At 38.4% G+C, this 22,896-nt stretch overlaps 1 protein-coding gene across 1 annotated transcript in view; it reads left to right on the top strand.

Annotated features, from left to right (window-relative positions):
- Positions 1–22,896, top strand: part of dnah5 (dynein, axonemal, heavy chain 5) — a 96,169-nt gene that overhangs the window by 40,951 nt on the left and 32,322 nt on the right. The window contains 24 exon segments of the mRNA XM_063879552.1: positions 850–1,022; positions 2,932–3,002; positions 4,102–4,209; positions 4,423–4,610; positions 5,326–5,520; positions 5,793–5,927; positions 6,089–6,196; positions 6,656–6,809; positions 7,002–7,148; positions 8,105–8,346; positions 8,619–8,795; positions 9,964–10,168; positions 10,383–10,525; positions 11,580–11,714; positions 12,041–12,163; positions 12,443–12,656; positions 12,871–13,094; positions 14,539–14,743; positions 14,859–15,031; positions 15,460–15,590; positions 18,778–18,931; positions 20,715–20,982; positions 21,900–22,023; positions 22,148–22,255. Of these exon segments, the coding sequence (XP_063735622.1) occupies positions 850–1,022; positions 2,932–3,002; positions 4,102–4,209; positions 4,423–4,610; positions 5,326–5,520; positions 5,793–5,927; positions 6,089–6,196; positions 6,656–6,809; positions 7,002–7,148; positions 8,105–8,346; positions 8,619–8,795; positions 9,964–10,168; positions 10,383–10,525; positions 11,580–11,714; positions 12,041–12,163; positions 12,443–12,656; positions 12,871–13,094; positions 14,539–14,743; positions 14,859–15,031; positions 15,460–15,590; positions 18,778–18,931; positions 20,715–20,982; positions 21,900–22,023; positions 22,148–22,255 (3,905 nt within the window).

The raw sequence follows: 22,896 nt of genomic DNA, 5'->3' as shown, positions 1-22,896 counted from the left end.
AGTATTTTGTTAATCATTAAGTAATACTTTGCTCTGTTCGCGATTATATAATCAGAATCCCCTGATCAAGACAGCTGTCCTCTTGTAAAACTCATTTGGTATTCAGATACCCCGGGGTCAGGTGTGTGCCAGGTCGGCTGCAAAAAGTCAATTATAAAAGACACAAAGTCTTCAAAGCATTTTTATTGGCAGCCAAGTGATATTTATACCTAGAGAAAGTGGTGTCTTTGAAGTCTCAGCTCAAGGTGCAGTTAATTGTCAGACTGGTCTCCAAGGTTAATAGAAAAGGACATGTATACAGTATGTAATATAATCAATCCCCTTGTACCTGTAATGATTTGTTTTCCTCCAGTCTTCACTCCTGACGTCTTTTATCATTTTGTTGTGTCATCTCTCAACTCATTACCTTCCTTGTTCCACCTCCTCCTTTTTCTCTGTACTCTAAATATTATGTTCTTACCCGTCTCATTGACTTGCTTCTTTCCTCACATCCATCTAACCTCTTCTTTTCCTTCCTTTCAACTCAATATTTTCTCATGACCTCTCATCACGTTTTATTTTATCCTTCCCACTACCGGCCTTTCCCCCTTTAAAATATAACCTCCTTTTCACCTCATGCATCCTTTCCTTTCAACTGTCCTTCCCTCTTTACTCCTGCTTTTACCCCCCTCCCCTCTCATCGCTCCCTGAATGGCGCCCTTCGATTTTCTATTTTTGACTTGCCCTCTTCACTCTACCCCTTCTCTCCATCCTTTTAACTTGCTTCCCACTTCTCCTTCATCTTTTCATGCCTCTTCTTTTGTCTTTGTCCCTTGTTTTAACTTTACTCCCTACCCTGTCTCTTTACAGTGCCGGCTCCATGTCAAAAGCCCCAGTGACTTTGAGTGGCTGAAGCAGTGCCGTTTCTACTTCAATGAGGACTCAGACAAGATGATCATTAACATCACAGACGTGGCCACTATTTACCAGAATGAATTCTTGGGCTGCACTGAAAGGCTTGTCATAACCCCGTTGACTGACAGGTAGAGAACACAGTTCACACACACAAATACACACTCTCATAAAAGCCCGACTGATGGTACATATGTACCAGCAAATATCACAAAATTATAAAAGACACACAAAATCATAATTTTATTATCAACCGTGTATGTGTATGTGTGTGTATGTGTGTGTGTGTGTGTGTGTGTGTGTGTGTGTGTGTGTGTGTGTGTGTGTGTGTGTGTGTGTGTGTGTGTGTGTGTGTGTGTGTGTGTGTGTGTGTGTGTGTGTGTGTGTGTGTGTGTGTGTGTGTGTGTGTGTGTTATATCAGGGTAGTAATGGTTCCAATTAAGGAGTTAAGAGAGATTAAACAAATAGCTTGTGAGATCGTCTTAAGCTTTTGAAAGCCCATCTCCCCAGACCTTACTGATAGTGAAATTAGGGGGGCTGAATTTGACATTTTTGAAACTTTTTTGACACTTGCAAGATTCCTGACCCCTTTACGTAGCAAAACGCCAGTTTTGTTTCGTTCTCAACAATCATCTTGCAATAAATCCTAAATAACAAATCCTAAAAGGAGAGAAAAGGTATTTCTTACTTTACTCTCTCAATGTGGCAACTGCCAAGACAGAGTGCAATCATTTCTTCATCTTAGCCTTTAAACGTTGGCCTCCCATCTGAATGACTCGACACCTATCTAAAGACATCCACCCAGTCCACAACCATTTTTGAAAAGTCCACCTCACTCTTCAAAGAGTTACTTTTCTTAGTTGCATATAGGTAACTTAACTGTCTTTTATCTGGGATGTAGTAAACATTTTCAACATATCATCAGTCAATATCTATTGGTTTATAGATTTTATGGCTGTCTAGATACTGGAATAGGGAGGGAGTAGACAGAGACAGAAAGCTGTGGAATTGAGAAAAGAAGAAATTAGACTGGAGGAGTTGGCAATCTTCCACAGTGGTCACCACTTCTTTCACTGACATAGCGAGAGGAATAGACTCGGACAGTGGGAGGTAGGCAGAGTCCCAGCAACAGATAGTGACTCACAGAAACAGAGATTGAAATGTCAAAAGAGACAGAGAACAAAAAAGGTGAGACAACGATAAAGAGATGAGAGGAGACAGCATCAGGGAGAGAGCTACCAGCAGACAGCAGCTGTCCAAAGAAGTGCCACGCTGGACTTATGGCTAAAGTTGGAATAACCACCCAGATTTTCTCACTGCTTTTTTCCCCTCCTTGAAACGGTATCTTCTTTGGTTAGTATGTGCTGTGCTGGTTTTGTATTCTATTACCCATTGTCTTGACTTTCCAAACTGGATGAGGTGGCAAAATGGAGGAAGGACATGACAGAAAAGACCAAAAGTAGTAAATGTAGCCGTGCTATTATATGAAAGCAAAACTCCCAAAAATCAGTTGGAGATCATTTTTTTTGTTGCAGTGGTCTGATTTGTTCCACATATCCTCTGAAAGATGCATCATTTCTTGAAAGTGCAGTTTTATTGTGAGTCCACCAATGCAGTAAAAAGGCAGGACAGTGTTCAGCCCAAGGACAGGGGTCAGGTTATTCTCTCCAGTGAAGTGTCCTTGAGCTAGAAACTGAATCCTCACCAGCTTTACGGGCAGAACACACCAGCTGTGTCTGCCCTCCAACATCTTTTTCAAAAATCAAATAAAATAAGTTTTATTCTGTGATAAATAACATACAAAAGAAAATAAAAACAACCTTGTAGCAAGCCACAAGCAAGCTGCTTATAGAAGACTCAAGTCACAGGCAGAGTCTGTGCAGGAGGAAATGATTGGATTTCTTTTATTTCCTCATAACAGTTGGTTTATTTATTATTGTTGTGGAGTGAAGAGCATTTTGACACACATACGTTCCTACCCTAGCTCAAACCTTACCATGTCTATAAAATGAAACTGATCTCCTGTCTGTGTTTGGTCAGGTGCTACATTACCCTAGCCCAGGCTCTCGGTATGAGTATGGGTGGAGCCCCTGCTGGTCCTGCAGGAACAGGTAAGACTTAGAAACAATATGTTTTTTTATAAATCATTCTTAGTAGTAATATAGTGGTGGGTGGATAATAGGACTGAGGTTAAGCATACAGTGCGATCGTGGGAGAAGTAAACTACTGTGAAAAGGATCTTGCCCCTAACAGACATGTTTCTGCTCCTGAAGTATAAGTCTATAATTCTGCTGCTGGAGTATGTTGGTCTCGGGTACCACTTTACAATAAGACTACCCTTATAAAGGGTTTTCGAATAGTTTGTAATTCATTTATTAATTAGGTTGTGAACATTTTATAAATCATTAAAAAGCTTTTATAAGGCAAGAGATAAACAGGACAACTGTGACCGGTTGCTTAACATCAAGATGGATATGGGAGGAGAATCAAATCAGTGAACAACAGATACCAAGGATGTTGGCTGTTGAAGAAACGAAGGAAGCTAGGTAGAACCATATGAGGCTAAGTCATCTTGCCAAATAGTGAGCCGGTGTTGATGTATAAAAACTGTGTTAGAACTGGTTTATAAATGGTTCTTATTATGATTAATACAGTTTACAACCTAATTAATAACCTAATTTTTAATCCTTTATTAGGGTTGGCTTATTGTAAAGTGGTACCTGGTCTTGTACAGCACATTGAAATGTATCCAGAATACTTTATTTTGTGTTTTATTTGTGATATACTGTATGTCATTTCTGATGTAGAAATGTTTATCTTTGCTGTTTTTTGTTTTTGTTTAATTATGTTTATACTTCAGTCAACCTGTTAAATATGGTAATGCCTGAACACCCTGCTGCTGTAACGCATCCATGTAGCCTTCTCTCCATCCATCTACCATCTCTTTTATAACAAATTGTTCTTAAACACAATCATGTCGTGTATTTTTTTATTAATTTAAAATAAATTATTATTTTCAGATCAGATAACTCACACAGTTATATAAATTATAATAAGTCTGAGTCTGAGAAGAAGTGGCGTGATTTGAAACTGGAAAATATCTAGAGAGATAGAGTTTTAGTTTGATAATTCATTAATTTTGTTATTTGACTCCATAGAATAATGTTGCACCTCATTTTAGGATGTGACTAATATGCCTTTTGTTATTAGGTAAGACTGAGACCACAAAAGACATGGGACGCTGTCTGGGAAAGTATGTTGTGGTCTTCAACTGTTCTGACCAGATGGACTTCAGAGGCTTGGGAAGAATATTCAAAGGTAAGAGTCACAAGGGAAATTGGTGCAAAAATGTTATTGCAAATAAATCAGAACCAGGAAGAATATAGGGATGGATCTCTTTTAAAAGGGATTGGTGGTTGGGATGAGTGATGAGGTAAACAAAGAGATGGTTGATTATATTTTTACAATTGGATATCTGTGTTTAGTTCTTTCGCAACAGCGTTTGTAACGTTGCATGTGTCTGATATTCAGGTTTGGCCCAGTCTGGTTCGTGGGGCTGCTTCGACGAGTTCAACCGCATCGACCTACCAGTTTTGTCAGTGGCGGCCCAGCAGATCGCAATAGTTCTCACCTGCAAGAAGGAACGTCGCAAAAACTTTGTCTTCACTGATGGAGACAATGTGGAAATGAGCCCCGAGTTTGGCATCTTCCTTACTATGGTCAGTGACACAACAGTACTATTCTCTAACTCAAAAATTAATAATAAAATAGAATTTTAATGAAATAAATTGCTATTAATGTTCTACTGATACTCAGGATCTCTCATTTTCACTGCTGGTTGCTGCTGCAGTGTATCTTACATAATACACTTTTATAAGGTTTAATGATTTTAGATCAACTGAAACAACCTGCTCCTTATATCAACGTTTATACAACATAAAACACCAAGATCTGCTTATTATAAATGATATCAGCCAGTGTTCTTTACCTTACAGTAATAGTTTGATCCCTTTATCTCGTTAGCACAGTTGCTATCCCAAAGCAAGTCATTAAACAGAAAACAAAGCATTGGTTGTCTGATGTTGGCAGAGGGGTCAGAGATCATTCTCTCTTCTGTCTTTACTCTGTGTATGCACATGTGTGATCAAAGGCAGGCTCTGTAGAGAGGAAAGCCTGAGCTCTGGCCATAGGGATTTAACTAACTGAATGGTAGTGCTTGATACAGTATGAACTTTAATGATGTTATAGTATTGACTTAAGATGCTGTGTTGTTATTTACAGTGAATGTATGCTGTAAATTGCATACACCTGTTGTAAGTTCTGCTGTATAATGTCTTGTAAAATGATTTGTAAAATAAGCAATGATAAATGTTCTCAAAACTATGGTTATGGTGTTTCACCCCATTCCTCTTTTTTGCTCTCCTGTGTAATCAGAACCCAGGTTACGCAGGTCGCCAGGAGCTTCCTGAGAACCTGAAGATCAACTTCCGCTCTGTGGCCATGATGGTTCCTGACCGTCAGATCATCATTAGGGTAAAACTGGCCAGTTGTGGGTTTATAGACAACATGGAGCTGGCCCGCAAGTTCTTCACTCTTTACAAGCTGTGCGAGGAGCAACTCTCCAAACAGGTAAATCAATGGATGGTTATGAGTGCAAAACGCAACAAAATTTCACTAATTGCAAATAAAATCAAAATTTGACATAATTTTTTTCTCCAGTAGTTTTCATGTTATATTATTTTGTATTATTTGCATTTACAATTATTTTGACATTATTACAAATTAATTTAAATGCTTGTTATTCACACTTGAAACTATGGGAGAAAAGATAAAGGGGGCTGCAGCTGTGTGCAAGCCTATCCTGATGAATGACATCTAAATTGTTATTTGTGATTGTCCAGGTTCACTATGACTTTGGCCTACGGAACATCCTTTCAGTGCTGCGAACACTGGGAGCAGCAAAGCGAGCCAACCCCAGTGACACAGAGTCCACCATCGTCATGAGGGTTCTGAGGGACATGAACTTATCAAAGCTGGTCAGTCTAGAATACAACACAATACAATAGAGCCTCTAATTATAATCTGTTGTGCAAAAATTAAGGACAGCCTCACCAGAGTATCAAAGGTAGATTTAAAATGAGTCATTCTCAGTGTTTTTTGCAAATTTGTGTCAATCTGGGTGTTTTTGTTTTGTTAGATTGATGAGGATGAGCCGCTCTTCCTGAGCTTGATCGAGGACCTCTTCCCTAGCATCCAACTTGATAAAGCAGGCTATCCAGAACTAGAGGCTGCCATCGACTTACAGGTAGGGCATGGGCTGAGGGATGAGTTTCTGTATGTATGCCTGCGAGAGACAAATGGCAGAAAGGACACAGACAAAGTTAAACAGAGTTTAGAGAGAGAAATGAGAAGGCTTGGTTAAATCCGGCAAAAGACTAATGGACTGTGGAACTGTATATTTCATGTCACTTTTAAACGCCTCCAGATATAGCACCCAAAGAAATACAAATGGGTCATTTACCATTAAAGTGTCCAAAGACGTGAAGTATGTGCCTTCATTCCAGCTGTAATGTTCAACTGTTGAAACATCTCTGCAAATGTCTTCTTGAACCACAACGTGTGTAAACTTGTGTCAGAGTCTTTCCATACATTTAAATATACTCGTCTACCAATCAGCCTGAACACGTCAAAGTACTTTGTATATGAATTTGTTTTTCGAATTTGGTATGGTAAATATGTGTGTAATGTCATTGTGCTCGGACAGGTTGAGGACGCAGGTCTGATCATTCATCCTCCCTGGAAGCTGAAGGTCATCCAGCTGTTTGAGACTCAGAGGGTCCGGCATGGCATGATGGCCCTGGGGCCCAGCGGAGCTGGAAAGACAACTTGCATACACATATTGATGAAAGCAATGACAGGTAGGTTTTAGTGCAAGAGAACCAAAAAATATTAGTGGCAGGCCTTGAACAGGTTTGTCTGTGACAGCCAAAACCACACAATGTGTTATAAAGCAATACTTTTTTATGCATATTTTAGTTTTAATTAAGGTGTAAGATATACTTAGAAATGTTAACAACTTAATGTTCCTGTCAATGTCGTTCAACTCCTAGAATGTGGTCAGCCTCACAAAGAAATGCGCATGAACCCGAAAGCCATCACAGCACCTCAGATGTTTGGTCGATTAGATGTGGCGACCAATGACTGGACTGACGGCATCTTCTCTACACTTTGGAGGAAAACCCTGAGAGCAAAGAAAGGTAAGGCTGCTTACTCAATGGTGGTTGCCTACTTGGCGGTGAGCTCAGCTGACTTTAATGAATGATATATTACTTGGATTAAAAACACTTAGAAATAAGCATTTATTGCAGAGAGAATTAGAACATGTACATTAAATAATATTTTACTTAACTTTGAGAATATCTCATTTTTATAATTGTTTGGTGATCAATTTTAAATTGGCAGAGACCAAATAATTAATATGCTTGCTTTAGGATTGACCCACATATCTTCAGGTACCACAGGTGTAGTCTGTATGAAACTCAAATAAAAAAAAAATTGGCAATTAAAGAAATGTGGTTTCACAACAGCATCCCGTCTGCTGGGTTAACATAAGAGGAAAAGGGGAAAAAGGAATCCCCTGATTTAAGACATTATTTCTCAAATAATTAGTTCTCTTGTTTTTTTTTTCCCTTTTCCTTGGAGAAACCTGTATTTTTTAACGTTGCAGAGAAGTTTATTTACCATGGAGTTATTTACCAAAGAGTTCCTGCTCAGTTCTAACACTTCATTAAAAATGTATGTATTGATTGGTATGCATATACATTATGTGTGCTTGCTTTTATGTTTGCAAAAGATGCATCTGATCTACTTAGTTCAATTTATTGTGCATGTTGATGCATGTTGTTGAGCAGACAGGAATCCAGCTTAAGTAGGTGATTTAAGGTTGTCAGTCCTGAGTGAAATATCCTAGAAGAGGAAATACTTTGTGAAAACAGGCAGTACCCATATTTTGATTGTTTGTTTCTTACTTTAGAAAGGGAGAAGTATATTTTCAATCGTCTATTTTACTAAGAATTATGTTGCCACCTTTTTTGTGCACTGAAAGCATTTTCCGACTCCTTTCATCCCGTAAATGGTACATTATAGGTTAAAGCACGGACCTTTTTACATTCATATCCATGTAGAGAAACCAAAACACTGTTTTCTGTCTCAGGTGAGCACATCTGGATCGTTCTGGATGGACCAGTTGATGCAATCTGGATTGAGAACCTAAACTCAGTTTTGGACGACAACAAAACTCTTACACTGGCAAATGGAGACCGTATACCCATGGCACCCAACTGTAAAGTGGTTTTTGAGCCACATAACATTGACAATGCCTCTCCAGCCACTGTCTCACGCAATGGCATGGTGTTCATGAGCTCTTCCGTGCTCAACTGGAGCCCTATACTTGAGGTGAATGAGCTGATGAAATATGCTTTTGTTTCTGACACAGAAATATTCACTTGTAGTTATATGGTAAGGTATGTAACATATTATCAATGTGCAAAATGAATGCATTTGGTGAGTTAATGCACCCCAGGGATATATAATTCATTCATGTGTTGTGTGTTTTTAATATATGGCTTTAACCAAGGCAATAGGTACTTCAGAGAATCTACACACTGTTGTGTTATTTATGTCCTCTTGACTACATGACTACAAACAAATGTGTTTCTCTTTTTTAGGGCTGGTTGAAAAAACGTGTCACCCAGGAAGCAGAGGTGCTAAGAGAACTGTTCTCCTCCTCCTTTGCTGAGCTCTACCGCTTTAGTGTGCAGTCACTAGAGTTTAAGATGGACATGCTGGAGGCCTTTGTCATCATGCAGTGCATCAACATGCTGCAGGGACTCATCCCACAAAAGGTAAGATTACAGCTGTTCTGAATTCCCATCCATTGGACAGACTGTACTGCATCTGTTAATGATCAATGTAAGTCTTACTTTCAAAACAAAATGACTACTGGTGTGAAGATGGAATTGAAATAGATAGAACACCTTTTTAATCATTTGCTGTTCCAAGGCAAAGCCAAAACAAATGCAAGTTGCAAATTTCCCCTCTGTGGAACTATTAAATGTATTCTGATTCTGAAAACTGTTGAATGCTATGAAAAAAACTCTTATTGTTGGATCTGTTATCCATCATCTACTTTAATTACTTCAGGTTGTGAAACTTGAACAAATGGGAGCTTGTTACTGCATAAATAAGGGATCCAATGAAAAAAGTAAACTCTTTTGCATACTTTTCAGTTAGATCTAAGTGAAGCTCTTTATAATCATAGAGACATCAATGGTGGAGCTATATAAGTCTTACTTATGCCCACTATGCTTAATAATAGATTTTCATTTGTATCATGTTCCTTTTAAAGGTCATTGGGTAGGTAACTGTCAACACAGCAGAAGTACTGTTGATTAGTAATAACTAGACAGTTCAGTAGCACTATTTTACTGTAGATGAGAAAACTGATTCTCCTGTGGATTCAATGCCTTATTGGAGGGTCTGTGAAACTTTTCGACAGCCTTTTAAGCATCTATTATGACGATGTCAAATGTTACATACTGTATTGGCTGGAACTCATCAGTGTCATCAATTTCCTTGAAAATAAACTTCAGCTGAAAGTTAATGTGGATGCTTTAACAAAGTCCTTGATCTAAATGTTTTTTTTTTCTTTTTTGTTGCAATAACCCTGTATGACAACTCACCTCTGGCTGAAACTGCTCCATAGCCTCTCTGTGACCACTGGACTTAAACCATTACATACTGTACATTCTATACTTATTCTAATAATATTCCACACCTCTCACACTTATTGTATATATTACATCCTGCTTGATATTTTGTTATTTTTTTTACATTTAGTATTTTGTTTTTGTTAATATTTTCTGTACATTTTTTGTCAAAAATGTATATTTAAAAAAAAGAAAGTATTGCTACTATATTGCCTTGTTTTTATTCGGCTGCAACATAAACATTTCCCAAATTGGGATCAATAAAGTAATTATTTTCTGTTCTATTCTATCTGTTACTCTACAGGAGCAGTGTGGTGAGATATCCAGAGAGCACTTGGAGCGGCTGTATGTATTTGCCCTAATGTGGAGCACTGGAGCATTACTTGAACTGGATGACCGGAGGAAGATGGAGATCTGGCTCAGAGGGAACAACGATATCACTCTTGACTTGCCAGACATTCCTCTTGACAGCGACAACACCATGTTTGACTACCATGTCACAGCAGATGGTATGCATGCATTGATAAACAGATGTTATCACCTTTACATTAGATGACATGGAATATCAAAGCTTCTCCCTGACATGCAGTAACAGCATGACTCATGTTGCAGCAGGTGTCAGATTTTCAAACCTTGCAGTGAAATTCATTTCAATTGAAAGACAATGTGCACATGTCAAAATGTATACTAATCTGTCTTTTGGGTGATTTATTCTTCTTCCAGGTCAGTGGGTCCACTGGAGCACCAGAGTAGAGGAGTATGTTTATCCATCTGAATTCACCCCAGAGTACAGCTCCATCTTGGTGCCCAATGTGGACAATATTAGAACAGACTTTCTAATTCAGACCATTGCCAAGCAGGACAAGGTGAGTTATATGCTCATATATTTTTCTTTCTTTTCCGAAATAAAGGCCGCATTCATTTAAAGACCTTTTATGATAACTTATACAGTTTCAGTGACTGACATCTTGACTTATGTTTCAAGGGACTGAGAGGAGGATAGAATATACATGTCTGTGTTCATAGGGTAGGGTTTTGTATGTTAGGCGCCATTTCAGGTCTTCACCATTGAGTGTATAATGCTTCATTAATTTCTGGATACAGCCGATTAGACACGCAGGCAGACTTTTCAGATCAATAACATGGTAGCATGGCTGGATGCAGCAGAGATCTACTAAAAGACCATCTTAAAAAATGGTGGTCGATACTCTACTTGAAAGCCCATTAAATACTTCAACACTTCACATTCATCAACGGTGTGTCTGTGTGTGTTTGGACGATCGTGCAAAAGAGTCATTCAGATTGAAAATGCCACAAAAGGAAAGTAGGAGCATCTGTATGTTAGTGTATTTATAAAGAGCCGCTGTGTGTGGGGGTGACATTTCCTTTTGGAAGCTCTTACTATTCCATTTACTTTTCCTGGGTAAACCTGCTTTTTCAGAGGCTGATGGGATAACGTGTGAACAACATATACACAAATATATATACTAAAACGAAATATTATTTTAATATGTTAAACTGGGTTGAAGGATTAAGTTGAGGATGGCTGGTACATAGGCAAGCCCCTTCAACTCCCAATAAATAGTTCTATTAAATGGATCTGTTTAAAAACTATAATGAGTCAAAACTTTATTATTTATTAAATTATTTTATTATTTTGTTTATACCATTTTCAGTTTTTTTCCTGAGGTGTCTGTTTTGACTTAAGAGTCATATGTAATGCCATAGTGATAAAAATGCCAATATATTTTCAGGCAACAGCTTAAATATTGAGATCAATATGAAAATGAAATGCAATTTCTGGTGGTAATTTTGTCATTAAAAAATCATGTTACATTGTATGAAACGTTGCATTGCATTACTCTCCTACATTATCTGTGTATATAGAGAACCCGACATGAGAAATCTTTCATTTTTTAGGCTGTTTTGCTGATTGGAGAGCAAGGAACAGCCAAGACTGTTATCATCAAGGGCTACATGTCAAAGTATGATCCTGAGGCCCACATTGGCAAGAGTCTCAACTTCTCTTCTGCGACAACACCACTCATGTTCCAGGTAAATCAGAACTGTCTGTTTACTTTCCTCTTCATTCGTATACATCGTGATGTCTCATTTTCAGCTATTTCAACAAAAAATTGATGTTCTACACCTGTGTTAACTTGACATGGATTACCATGGCCTTGTGATTTATTGAGTGATGTCTGGTCTGACTAATAATGTGCAGGGTGGAGGAAAGACCACAGTTGCATTGATTGAGCTGTTAATGAGGATGTTTGTTTTTGTGGAACTTACCAGATCTGTCCTTCGCTTTTTGCTTTTTGTTTTTCATAAACATACGGCTTCATCCTATTTTTCTTTTGCTCCCCCTATCTCTCTTGTAGAGGACAGTAGAGAGCTATGTGGATAAGAGAATGGGGACAACGTACGGACCCCCTGCTGGCAAGAAAATGTCCATATTTATAGATGACATCAACATGCCCGTCATCAACGAATGGGGAGACCAGGTTAGGGGTCATTTTAACTTTAATTAATTAAATGAAATACAAAAAATATATTTTCACTTCAATTATTGTTAATGAGTCCAGTTACGTGTGTTCTCTGAATCCAACGTAGGACCATTTTATCATAATGTTTGTATTACTGTACATTTATACATTTTAATTTTGCACTGACCTATTTAAATGATGCAATGAAATAAACTGATGATAACAGCAAAGAAGAATAATCAATTAATAAATTAACCTACTCTTGATTTAACATTGCTTTCTGTCCCTCCATCATAGGTGACTAATGAGATTGTCAGGCAGGTGATGGAGCAAAACGGGTTCTTCAATCTGGAGAAACCGGGAGAGTTCACCAATATTGTGGACGTTCAGTTCCTAGCTGCCATGATCCATCCAGGAGGCGGCCGTAATGACATCCCACAGAGACTGAAAAGGCAGTTCTCCATCTTCAACTGTACCCTGCCCTCCAACGCTTCCATTGACAAGATATTTGGTGGGTAAAAAAACTGCAGTGGGATCATTATTGATGCATGTATTGAATCAAATTATTAACATAATATGAATGAATTTGAATAAAAAACGTATATACTACACAACTAACATAATCAAAAATACCACTAATATTTAGGTGACTCAAAATGTATGACTTTGATAAATATACATGCTTTGGTAACTTTTCCATCTTTATCCCATCTCCTATAATGTAGGCGTGATTGGCATGGGCCACTTCTGTACACGTCGTGGATTTGCCAATGACGTTCGAAGCACCATACCACGTCTGGTGTCTCTGACCCGACGTCTTTGGCAGTTGACCAAGGTCAAGATGCTTCCAACTCCGGCCAAGTTTCACTACATTTTCAACCTAAGGGATCTGTCCAGGATTTGGCAAGGCATGCTTAATACCAATTCTGAGGTGGTCAACTCTGTTCAGGTAAGAACCTTAAAATATGCACCAAATTAACAAGATTGGGTGTTTTTGATTGACCTGAATTCTAAAATGTCATATAATTAGAGAAAGTTACATGGCTAATAAGATAAAGATAATATCATAAGATAGACTTTATTGATCCCAAATTGTGAAACAAGCATCTAACGTCAAAAGTTCTACTCACAAAACAAATACCATCGATAAGCCCCTCACTGCAACATTAGCTCAAATGCTAAGAAACCATTGTGTGTATAAACATATACACACAGTATATACTGTATGATTAATACTACACCAGCCTTAGATGCACGGAAATGCAGGTTTAAAACTGAACAGCTTCCTACAGTGCTGCTGCATTATTCCTCCCACTTGCCTTATTGCGTGTGTGCGTGTTAATGCAGATGCATGTATGATAGACTACAGTAGTGTAAAGGCACCTACACAGAATGATGAAGCCCCTAAATATATGGTAGAGCTAATGTATGATTTTGAGAGACAGAATAGTTTTTTGGTAGGAGAGAATAGAAAATTCTAGCATTGCAATCTCAATTCTTGCTGAGGTGGCAACATTGCCAACATTGGTTTGTGGCCTCAATGAATAATAGAATACAATGAAATATATCATCTACCTGAGGCTACCAAGGGTCATACTGAACATGTTCAACATCCCTGCTGAGGCTTTCAACTCACCTCAGAAGATTTATGCTGTGTCTCTTAATCTGGACATATCCTCTACTACTCTGTGTACACCATGTACGTTCTTGTGCGGTGTGGACATTTTTTTAGGGTAGTGTTGTCTCCGTGCGCACACTGTAAATGACATTTTTCACTGTTAGAAAGCTAGCACGAGTTACGTAACAATTGTATCATACTTGTAAAAAAGTTGACCAGTATCTTTTGCTCATTGTGCACATCATTTTTTCCATACTTCGAGATTCAAGATTCAAGAAGCTTTATTTATCCCGAGGGAAATTGAGGAGAGAGCGACTGTTGCTGGCTGCCGCTCGTAGCAGCGCCGGAACCGGAGATTAGTGTATTAGTGTTCTTATTAGTGTACATGCACCTATGCAATAAAAATACAACTGCAACTACAGAAGAACCCAAAAATGTAATACAACACTAAACTGCAAAAAGCAGAAAAAGACATGACTACTCAAAACAGAATACATGACAGTATTGATTATTAATAAAGGACATTTTCGCAGGTCTTTAATTCATCTTGAGGTTGCTGTTTGTGCAGAAATCCTTAAATCGATACACCTAATTAATATCTGGCTTAATGATAAGACTATGAACAAATCCTCCAGTGTGACTCATCGAATTCTTCATTCAAAAATAAAATGTTTTCTCCAAATCAATGCTCTTTGTCATATTGGCTGAATTAGCTCATGAGGTTTTTGACCTTACTTTATTGAATGAGTGCATTAACACAAATCATAACTTCCAGGTGCTTCTAGCATTGTGGAGGCACGAGAGCAGTCGCGTGATAGCTGACCGATTTACCATGCCTGAGGACGTGGAGTGGTTTGACCAGGCTTTGGCAGAACTTGTAAAGGAGGAGCTTGTCGAGGAGCACAAGAACATAGCGGATTATGCAGATGGACTAAACAGATTCTTTGTTGACTTTCTACGAGATGCACCTGAGGCTACAGGTACCGATCAATCAAAAACACACAGCACTGGAACATTTCAGTCCAGTTCTTTTGTCCTCTCTCAATTTAAACTGAAATTTGCCTGCTTTTTTAAAAATCTTAATTTTCCTTGCAGGAGAAGAGCCAGATGATTCAGACTTTGATTTGCCCAAAGTGTACGAGCCTATCGAATCGTTTGAGAGTTTAAAGGAGCGCCTTAACATGTTTCTGTGCCATTATAACGAGAGCATCAGGGGCACTGGCATGGACATGGTCTTCTTTCAGGATGCTATGATGCATCTGGTCAAGGTACTCAAAAGATACTAATCATTTGGTGTTGATGTGTTTTTAAAAATAAAGAAATTGTAATAGTATAAGGATGAAAGTCCCAGGCTTTTTACGTTATAGAATAAAACAGAAAGTACAAAAGTGTAGATGCATAACTAACTAAATGTTGTCTAACTCAGTGAAACTCAAAGCTATTTCCATTGGAGTTGTGTCACTGGCCACTGTTCATTTTCATTGAATGGTGAAGCATCTTGCATTTGATAGCCATCTGATGAGCTGAGACAGCCATAAAGCCCCAAAATAATCATTCCAGTTTGCTTTCCCACTTTCACTCACACCATATGACTTTCTGTCTCCCTTGCTTGTTTTTTTCTCTTTCACAGCTTGTCACATACAAACACTTGTATTAATCCTAGTTCTGTGTGTATGATGGGTTATTTTGTGTGTAGGTGTCGAGGATAATCCGGACGCCAGGAGGAAATGCGTTGTTAGTGGGTGTTGGGGGTTCAGGCAAACAGAGCCTGACCAGACTGGCCTCATTCATTGCTGGGTACAAGATCTTCCAGATAACTCTCACACGGTGAGGTGCACACACACACACACACACACACACACACACACACACACACACACACACACACACACACACACACACACACACACACACACACACACACACACACACACACAGAGGTCTTTGCCAGGCTCTATAGCTTTTCTGTAGCAGATTTTTTCAGATGAAACGGACACCCTCACTTTGCAAACTTTACTCTAACAATTACGTGTCAAACTCAAGATCCGCGGGCCAACTCCAGCCTGGAAACTCATTTTATGTGGCCTGTGAGAGTTTTTTAAAGAATATAATACATTTATTAAATGTGTACACACCGCTTTACAGAAGCTTGTTGCCCATAAACTACATGTCCCACAATTCATAATGTTTTGTGACATACAGCTCATTCAGAGACACATGGATTTATGTATAAAAAAAAAAAAACTTGCATTACAGTTGTTTCCACTTTCTGATATGAGAAAGATATGAGGTCTTGAGTTGCAGCTTATACATTTGTTTATTTCTGTATTCAGATGATAAATACGTGTGTAAAGTTTGTGAAGGCAGGAGGAAAACTATCACGATCACCTCTCTGTTCGTCCTCACCGCCCCTCCTCATCCCTGAAAATAATGAGTGACAGGTGAAAGTGACACACCAGGGTCTGGTGTGTCTTGGCTTTCAGACTATTCAAATATTGCACAATTCAAATTATAAAACTTAAATAGTGCTTGATCTAAAAAAAAAAAATTATAAAAAAAGGCTAATTAATCTTATAAATTCATGGGATTTATTTAACAGACAGAGAAACGTAAGTGTTCACCCACATACAGTGTTGCTGTGTCTACGTGCACCATATGTCTATGTGTTAATGCTATCAAATTCATTTTTTCAATAAATTGTACAATTGTTGCATATCTTCCCTTGTGTTGCACACTTGGACACAAAAGGGACTTCCAGGCGTGCATGAGTTTAAAATAGTTATTTAGTTCTTTTCGTTCTGGAAATACAGAAACACAAGGACATCACTGCAACACAGCTGCATACTGTCAGCTAGGTGTAATGAGTGACGCCTGTGCCCCTCCTGTCTTCACCTAAAAGGACCCTTAAGCTGCCCTAAGTGCCTGTATGAGCCTTACTCATTGTAACCATAACTTGACCTACTAAAATATTATAGTTACTATTGCAGATTGAGACATACATCAGAACATTACAAATGATCAAATACAAAAAAAATACTACAGTGCCCATAGCAAACATTATACAGTTTCCATGTCCATCAATATGGCCAACATTATTGAAGAAGAAGAAGAAGAAGAAGAAGAAGAAGAAGAAGAAGAAGAAGAAGAAGAAGAAGAAGAAGAAGAAGAAGAAGAAGAAGAAGAAGAAGAAGAAGAAGAAGAAGACATACTTTTATTAATCCCTTACAGGGAAATTGCTTTTTTCTACTCTGTTGTGTTGACACACATTACACACACAGAGCAAATACATGCACACACAACCACATGCAGAGGAGAGGTGGCAGAGCAGAGAGGCAGCCAGGTACCCGGCGCCAAGGGAGCAGATAGAGGTTAGGTGCCTTGCTCAAGGGCACCTCGGCAGTGGCGTAGGAGGAGAACTGGCATCTCTCCAGCTACCAGCTGACTCCATATTTTTTTTTTGGTCCGATCGGGACCATTCGGTCCCAAGACCAAGTCCCTACTGACTGAGCCACTGCCGCCCAAAGGGCCAGACACTTGCAATTATTTGCCCTGGATTTGTGCTTTCAGGAGTTATTGCCAACACCAATAATTATCCAATGCACAGGCAGTAATGCAATACAATACATTATTTTATATATTTATCATGTCTTAAAGTTAAAACTGGCCCTTTGAGTGCAACCATAATGCTAATGTTGCCCGCGATGAAATTGAGTTTGATACCCCTGCTCTAACGACATGTACCACTGCAATGTGTTTTTCTAAAATGTAAAACTAACATGCAATAGCATCCATTTTTACGAGCATGCAATGTTGCAAGCACAATATACTTTTGATTTGAATAGGTTGAATTTAAAATACTTTTTGGTTCATTGTTCTGTCAAGAAGTCAAAGGCTGAAACTTCTGCTCTCGGTTCAATATCCGATCACCATTAAACAAATACACATGAAACATTACATAATCAATTCCATCCTATACCATTTTCTGTTTCATTTCTGACATTAGAGAATGTTTCATCATTCATTTATCAGGAGCTGCAAATTCAAATGAATGAATTGCTGGGACAGTTCTGAAAGACGATTGTGAGCGTTCGGGCTCACACCTACATTCCCAATGATGGAAGGACCACTCGGTACTTTGAAACACAATGAAACCTTATTACGGAACAGTACTTTCACAATGGTACTGGCGGTTAGTGGCTCTCGTCCTGCGGGCGAGGGGAAACAGTCCTCACTCAGGCCCCCGTCTACTGCAACAGAACAGAACCAGGTTACGACCATGACTTTAATCAGTGCCTGATTACCTGATCCCGATCAGCTGTCTGGCCTCCGGCTGAGCCACTCCTACCACTCCAGCAGCCGGCACCCTAACCACACCCGCTGCCACAACAATATTTATAGTTTAATATCTTTGCAGCCCTGGCCCCTCATCAATTGTATCTTCTCTGTAAGACAATATGATTGCCTCCTGTGAGACACTCAGTGCACTTGATTGATCAGAATAAGAACAACTCTCCTTGTCATTGTTCTCTGCTTGCTTCAACTTAATAGCCTCTCTCATTGTTCTGTGTCTCACTCTGGACTCTCCCTTGCTCTACCAACCCATCAAATGATTTTCTCCCTAAGTCCCCATGTTGATTTGTTGCAGTCTTATTTCCCATCTGCTCTCTGCCTCACAGATTTTAGTGTTTGGTATTAATATAAATGACGATCTAGCCTCTGCAGCGCTACTTGGAGAAGACACGAACCATGTTTTTTTCTCTTTTTACACAGTTGTCTTTGCCTTGCACAGCCAGTTTCTATATCTCATGACACAATTTGATTCTGTGAACTCTAACTTTTACATTGCTTGCAGGTAATGTAAAAATATGTTTATTTTAATGCTGTTACTCTCTTACATTTTATCCATGCAGTTTCTCAACAATGATTTATGTGATTTATTTCTCTAGATTATTATGATCATTATTATTATTCACCTCTATTGCATATTTATTTTATGCATTCTGTTCTTTGTCAGCTCATACAACACAGCCAACCTGATGGACGACCTAAAGGGTTTGTACAGAACAGCTGGCCAACAGGGCAAAGGCATCAGCTTCCTCTTTACCGACAACGAAATCAAAGATGAATCCTTCCTCGAGTACATGAACAATGTCCTGTCATCTGGAGAGGTAAGCAGCCAACACATGGGGACAGCCACAAAGCCACACATACATGATTTTAGGGATATACACTTTGAAAATGTGAAAGCAGCTGGTGTTTATTTTTTTAAAAAGAGTCTCTACATCAAAAGGTTTGTTGCAGTTGCTACATCTTTAAGAGTAAGATTCTTAAGAAGTCAAAAATAAAAAAAGTGTTCTCTTTTTGATGAATGTCCCGGCACATTTTTTACAGCAAAAGCATTTTTGACAATCATCACACACTTTATCATGAGGAATACAAAAAGCTGTGCTGACTTATACTTGCATGAGGTCTAGTTTGCCCTACAAAAGAAGCTTCAATTTTTGGTTTGTTTTGCTGTTGAAACTGAGTGCTGGCATTCAACCTTCAGTGGAACAAACATTTATTACAGAGTTACCTAGTAAAACACAGCACAGGCCAAGAGCAGAGGAAATCATTTTGTCTGTATTTGGTCTAAGAGCAGTGAAGTTTATATCAAATTAAAAAGCAAATTGCATTTTCGTTGTCAATATGAAAGCGTTTCATTATTATTTTTGTTCTATTTGGATGTAATGAATTAAAGCTGTTTCTGGCAGGAGGGTTGGATACAACTAGGTCCAAAGCACTTGGACTTATTTTGACAGACCGTTTGTCTTTAGATTGTTCCAACATTGCCAACCCTGGTGGGACTGTTGAAAGAGAGAATCACTAAATAACAGTTGTATAAAATAAGTTCACACAGCAGCTGCTTCCTACTGTTTACTTACCCGGACTAAACATGTAATAATTGAATCAGGCTTAATCAACCTATTAAAATAAATACAGTATCTCTTTCTTATATTTCTCGGTCTGGTTGCTCCCCTACTTCTGACATGTACAACATTTTAATCTGTTATGTTATGCAGCTGAAACTGAAGAAAGCACCCTTTCTTAAGACAATATCTTAATAGTAAGCAGAAAGCTCATTTTGTACATTTCTGTTCCATTTTCCACATTTAAGACTCTGAAGTTGTTCAGAAGCATAGAAGGTGTATAGCTTTTCGAGATGCTTATCATATACATTTAAATAAGTAAACACCATCAAGGAATGATTCATTTCTAGAAAACATCTGAGCTCCACATGGAGTTATTTTGTGTTTGTCTGTGTGTGGTTTGTGTGCAGGTGAAAGGATTGTGTGCTAGGTGTGTAAGGTTGTTATTTATCTGAGAGTCACCCAGCCCATGGTTGGAGACATGGTGCTTCTTACACAACAACACATGCCCCCTCAGGACTCGTTCTCTCTCTCTTTCTCTCAGTAAATAGGAATACAGTAAAAAGGTGCTAAAAGCAATGTGAGAGGATGCAGTGTAGCTATCGCCATATTGGGTGTGTTTTTTCCCAGAATGAATTTCAGTGTCTTTAAACCAGGTTTAGGATTATGTGAAGGTTAACCTAAGCAGGGGTTCAACAGCTGTCTGCCTCTCTGTGGATAACTGGTTGTACAATTAAAATATCTAATAGTAAAGCAAAATCAACTTCCAAAATCTGTTCAAATCTAACCATCCTGAGCTAAGGCCTCCCTGTTAAAGAACATCATTTGGCTTTTCCCCAGGCTGCTTACCATTCATATATGTACCTCAGAATCATTTTGTATCATTAATTGTCACCATGTGCCATGTACTATACCATTTTCACCTAAACCAGAAACCAAACACAAACAGACCAGTATTATAATACAAATACATACTGAAAACAACTACAAGAATACATTATTATATTTGACATTGTTGTGTGGATATCATTTCTATCCTCAGGTGTCAAATTTATTCGCTCGTGATGAGATTGATGAGATTCTCAGTGATCTTATCCCCGTTATGAAGCGGGAGTTTCCAAGGCGACCTCCGACCAACGAAAACCTTTACGAGTACTTCATGTCACGAGTACGACACAATCTCCACGTTGTTCTATGCTTCTCGCCCGTTGGGGACAAGTTCCGCAACCGGGCGTTAAAGTTTCCTGCACTGATATCTGGGTGCACTATGGACTGGTTCAGCAGGTGGCCAAAGGACGCTCTTGTTGCAGGTACCTTTCACATCTGCTTATCCAATTGTAGCATTTCTTAGCCAATATGTATATACAGTGCCGGAAAAAATTAACTGACCACTCCAAATTTTTCTTAAATCTTTATCTCTACATGTACTGTATGGCAGCCATTCCATTGTCTGTTGAATTCCAGCATAGAGAAATGTTCTCAGTAGCTTATAGAATACAATAAAATAAAATAAATAAAAATAAAAATAATAAAACAAGAGAAAATGATAATGCTGAAGTGGTCCTTTCATTTTTTCCTTGGCTGTATACAGTATATCCCTTTCCATATATCCTTGGTAGTTTTTCTATTTGCTCTGTTCAAAAACTCATGTAGTATTCAATACGTGTTTCAGTGTGTCCCCCGTGTTTTGTTATTAATGAAAAGCAGGAGAACATTTGTCTTTGTTAGACAACTGTAATCATGCTGTTGGGATTTACTGCTGCCATTACCTCATATATCACTCGTCTAATATTAGTGTCCTTATTAATTTTCTTTTATTTACTTCTGTTGCTTAGAAAAGCCTCTGACTGAAAGCAGTATAGAATGTTATTACATTCATACACATACTGTAGGTCCTAACCCCCCTCAGTTTGTGCAGCTCATTTTCAAACAACCCTCTGCTTTCTTTCTGTTTCTGATATATTATTTTTGTAAATCAGTCAACAGAATAACAAAGATGTTGTGAAACATTTCACCAGTAGTCTAAAATATTCATTGCAATTACACTGTTTTTCCAGCTGGGAAAAAAATCTATTTCATTTTCTTAAAGCATTTTACAGTATTGAGCAGTAAAGGAGCCACTATATATTTTACATTTTCCATTGGGTTTCATTAACCAATTTTGCAGTCAACTTTCTGTATTTTCCTCCTAACTCGGCTTTTCCTCATCCATATTTCTATGCTACAGTGTCCGAACACTTCCTGTCATTATATGACATCGACTGCTCAGCACAGGTTAAAGGTGAGGTAGTCCAGTGTATGGGGTCCTTCCAGGATGGTGTGGCAGAGAAGTGTGTGGACTACTTCCAGAGGTACAATATTGTGTTGAACTACTGAAGCTAATGTGAATTCAAGAATAAGGACATGTTTTGAAAATTGTTCTTCTGTATTTTAATATGACATACATTTATCTTTTTTTAATCAAATTTAAACCAGATACCGACGCTCGACCCACGTGACACCTAAGTCCTACCTGTCCTTCATTCAGGGCTACAAAGCCATCTATAAGGAGAAGAGGTCTGAAGTCCAGACCCTTGCCACAAGGTAAACAAACTAACTGGATTGAGTTAGATATTTGTTAACATATAATATTGAAAGTATCAGCTTTTGTGGTTATTAGGATGGCTTTTATTACCAATTAAAATCATTACCTCGACTGCCACATATAGCCTTCATCCCTTTCAATATGTTTGGGTTGGTTTGTAAAATACTTGTTTTCAAAATGATTATTAAAGTTCTTGAGTCTGAGAGTCTTCCTCTTTGCGACATTAGGTGGCTGGTAATAAGTGAGGCATCAATGTTTAGCTATAATTAGTGCACATTCTGAGAAATAACATGTTAACACCAATAGATTTTCAAACAAGGGTGTCACAGATTGAACCTAATCCTTGTCAAAAGTTATTGACACTGAAACATGTTGACAAGCTGTTGTTAAAGGCACAGGTGTTCAAATATCACAGGTTTCATAAAACCATAACACATTCCTACCCTCAGCTATCCCTGAGCATCCAATGATTATTTGGCAGCCGTTGAAGGTATGTCATGACATTGAGAATGATGGTCAGACAAATGTAACAAGCTGACCAAAGATAAAAATGCTGATTACCTTTTGAATAACATACAAGTCAATCAGTCACCTGGTGCCCAGTGGACAAAAATATAGTTGGGAAGCAGTTCATCTTAAA

This window comes from Eleginops maclovinus, chromosome 3 (genome assembly GCF_036324505.1).
Source record: "Eleginops maclovinus isolate JMC-PN-2008 ecotype Puerto Natales chromosome 3, JC_Emac_rtc_rv5, whole genome shotgun sequence".
NCBI lineage: Eukaryota > Metazoa > Chordata > Actinopteri > Perciformes > Eleginopidae > Eleginops > Eleginops maclovinus.
The sequence above is the reverse complement of the archived record's forward strand: the minus strand, read 5'-3'. Positions and strand labels throughout refer to the sequence as shown.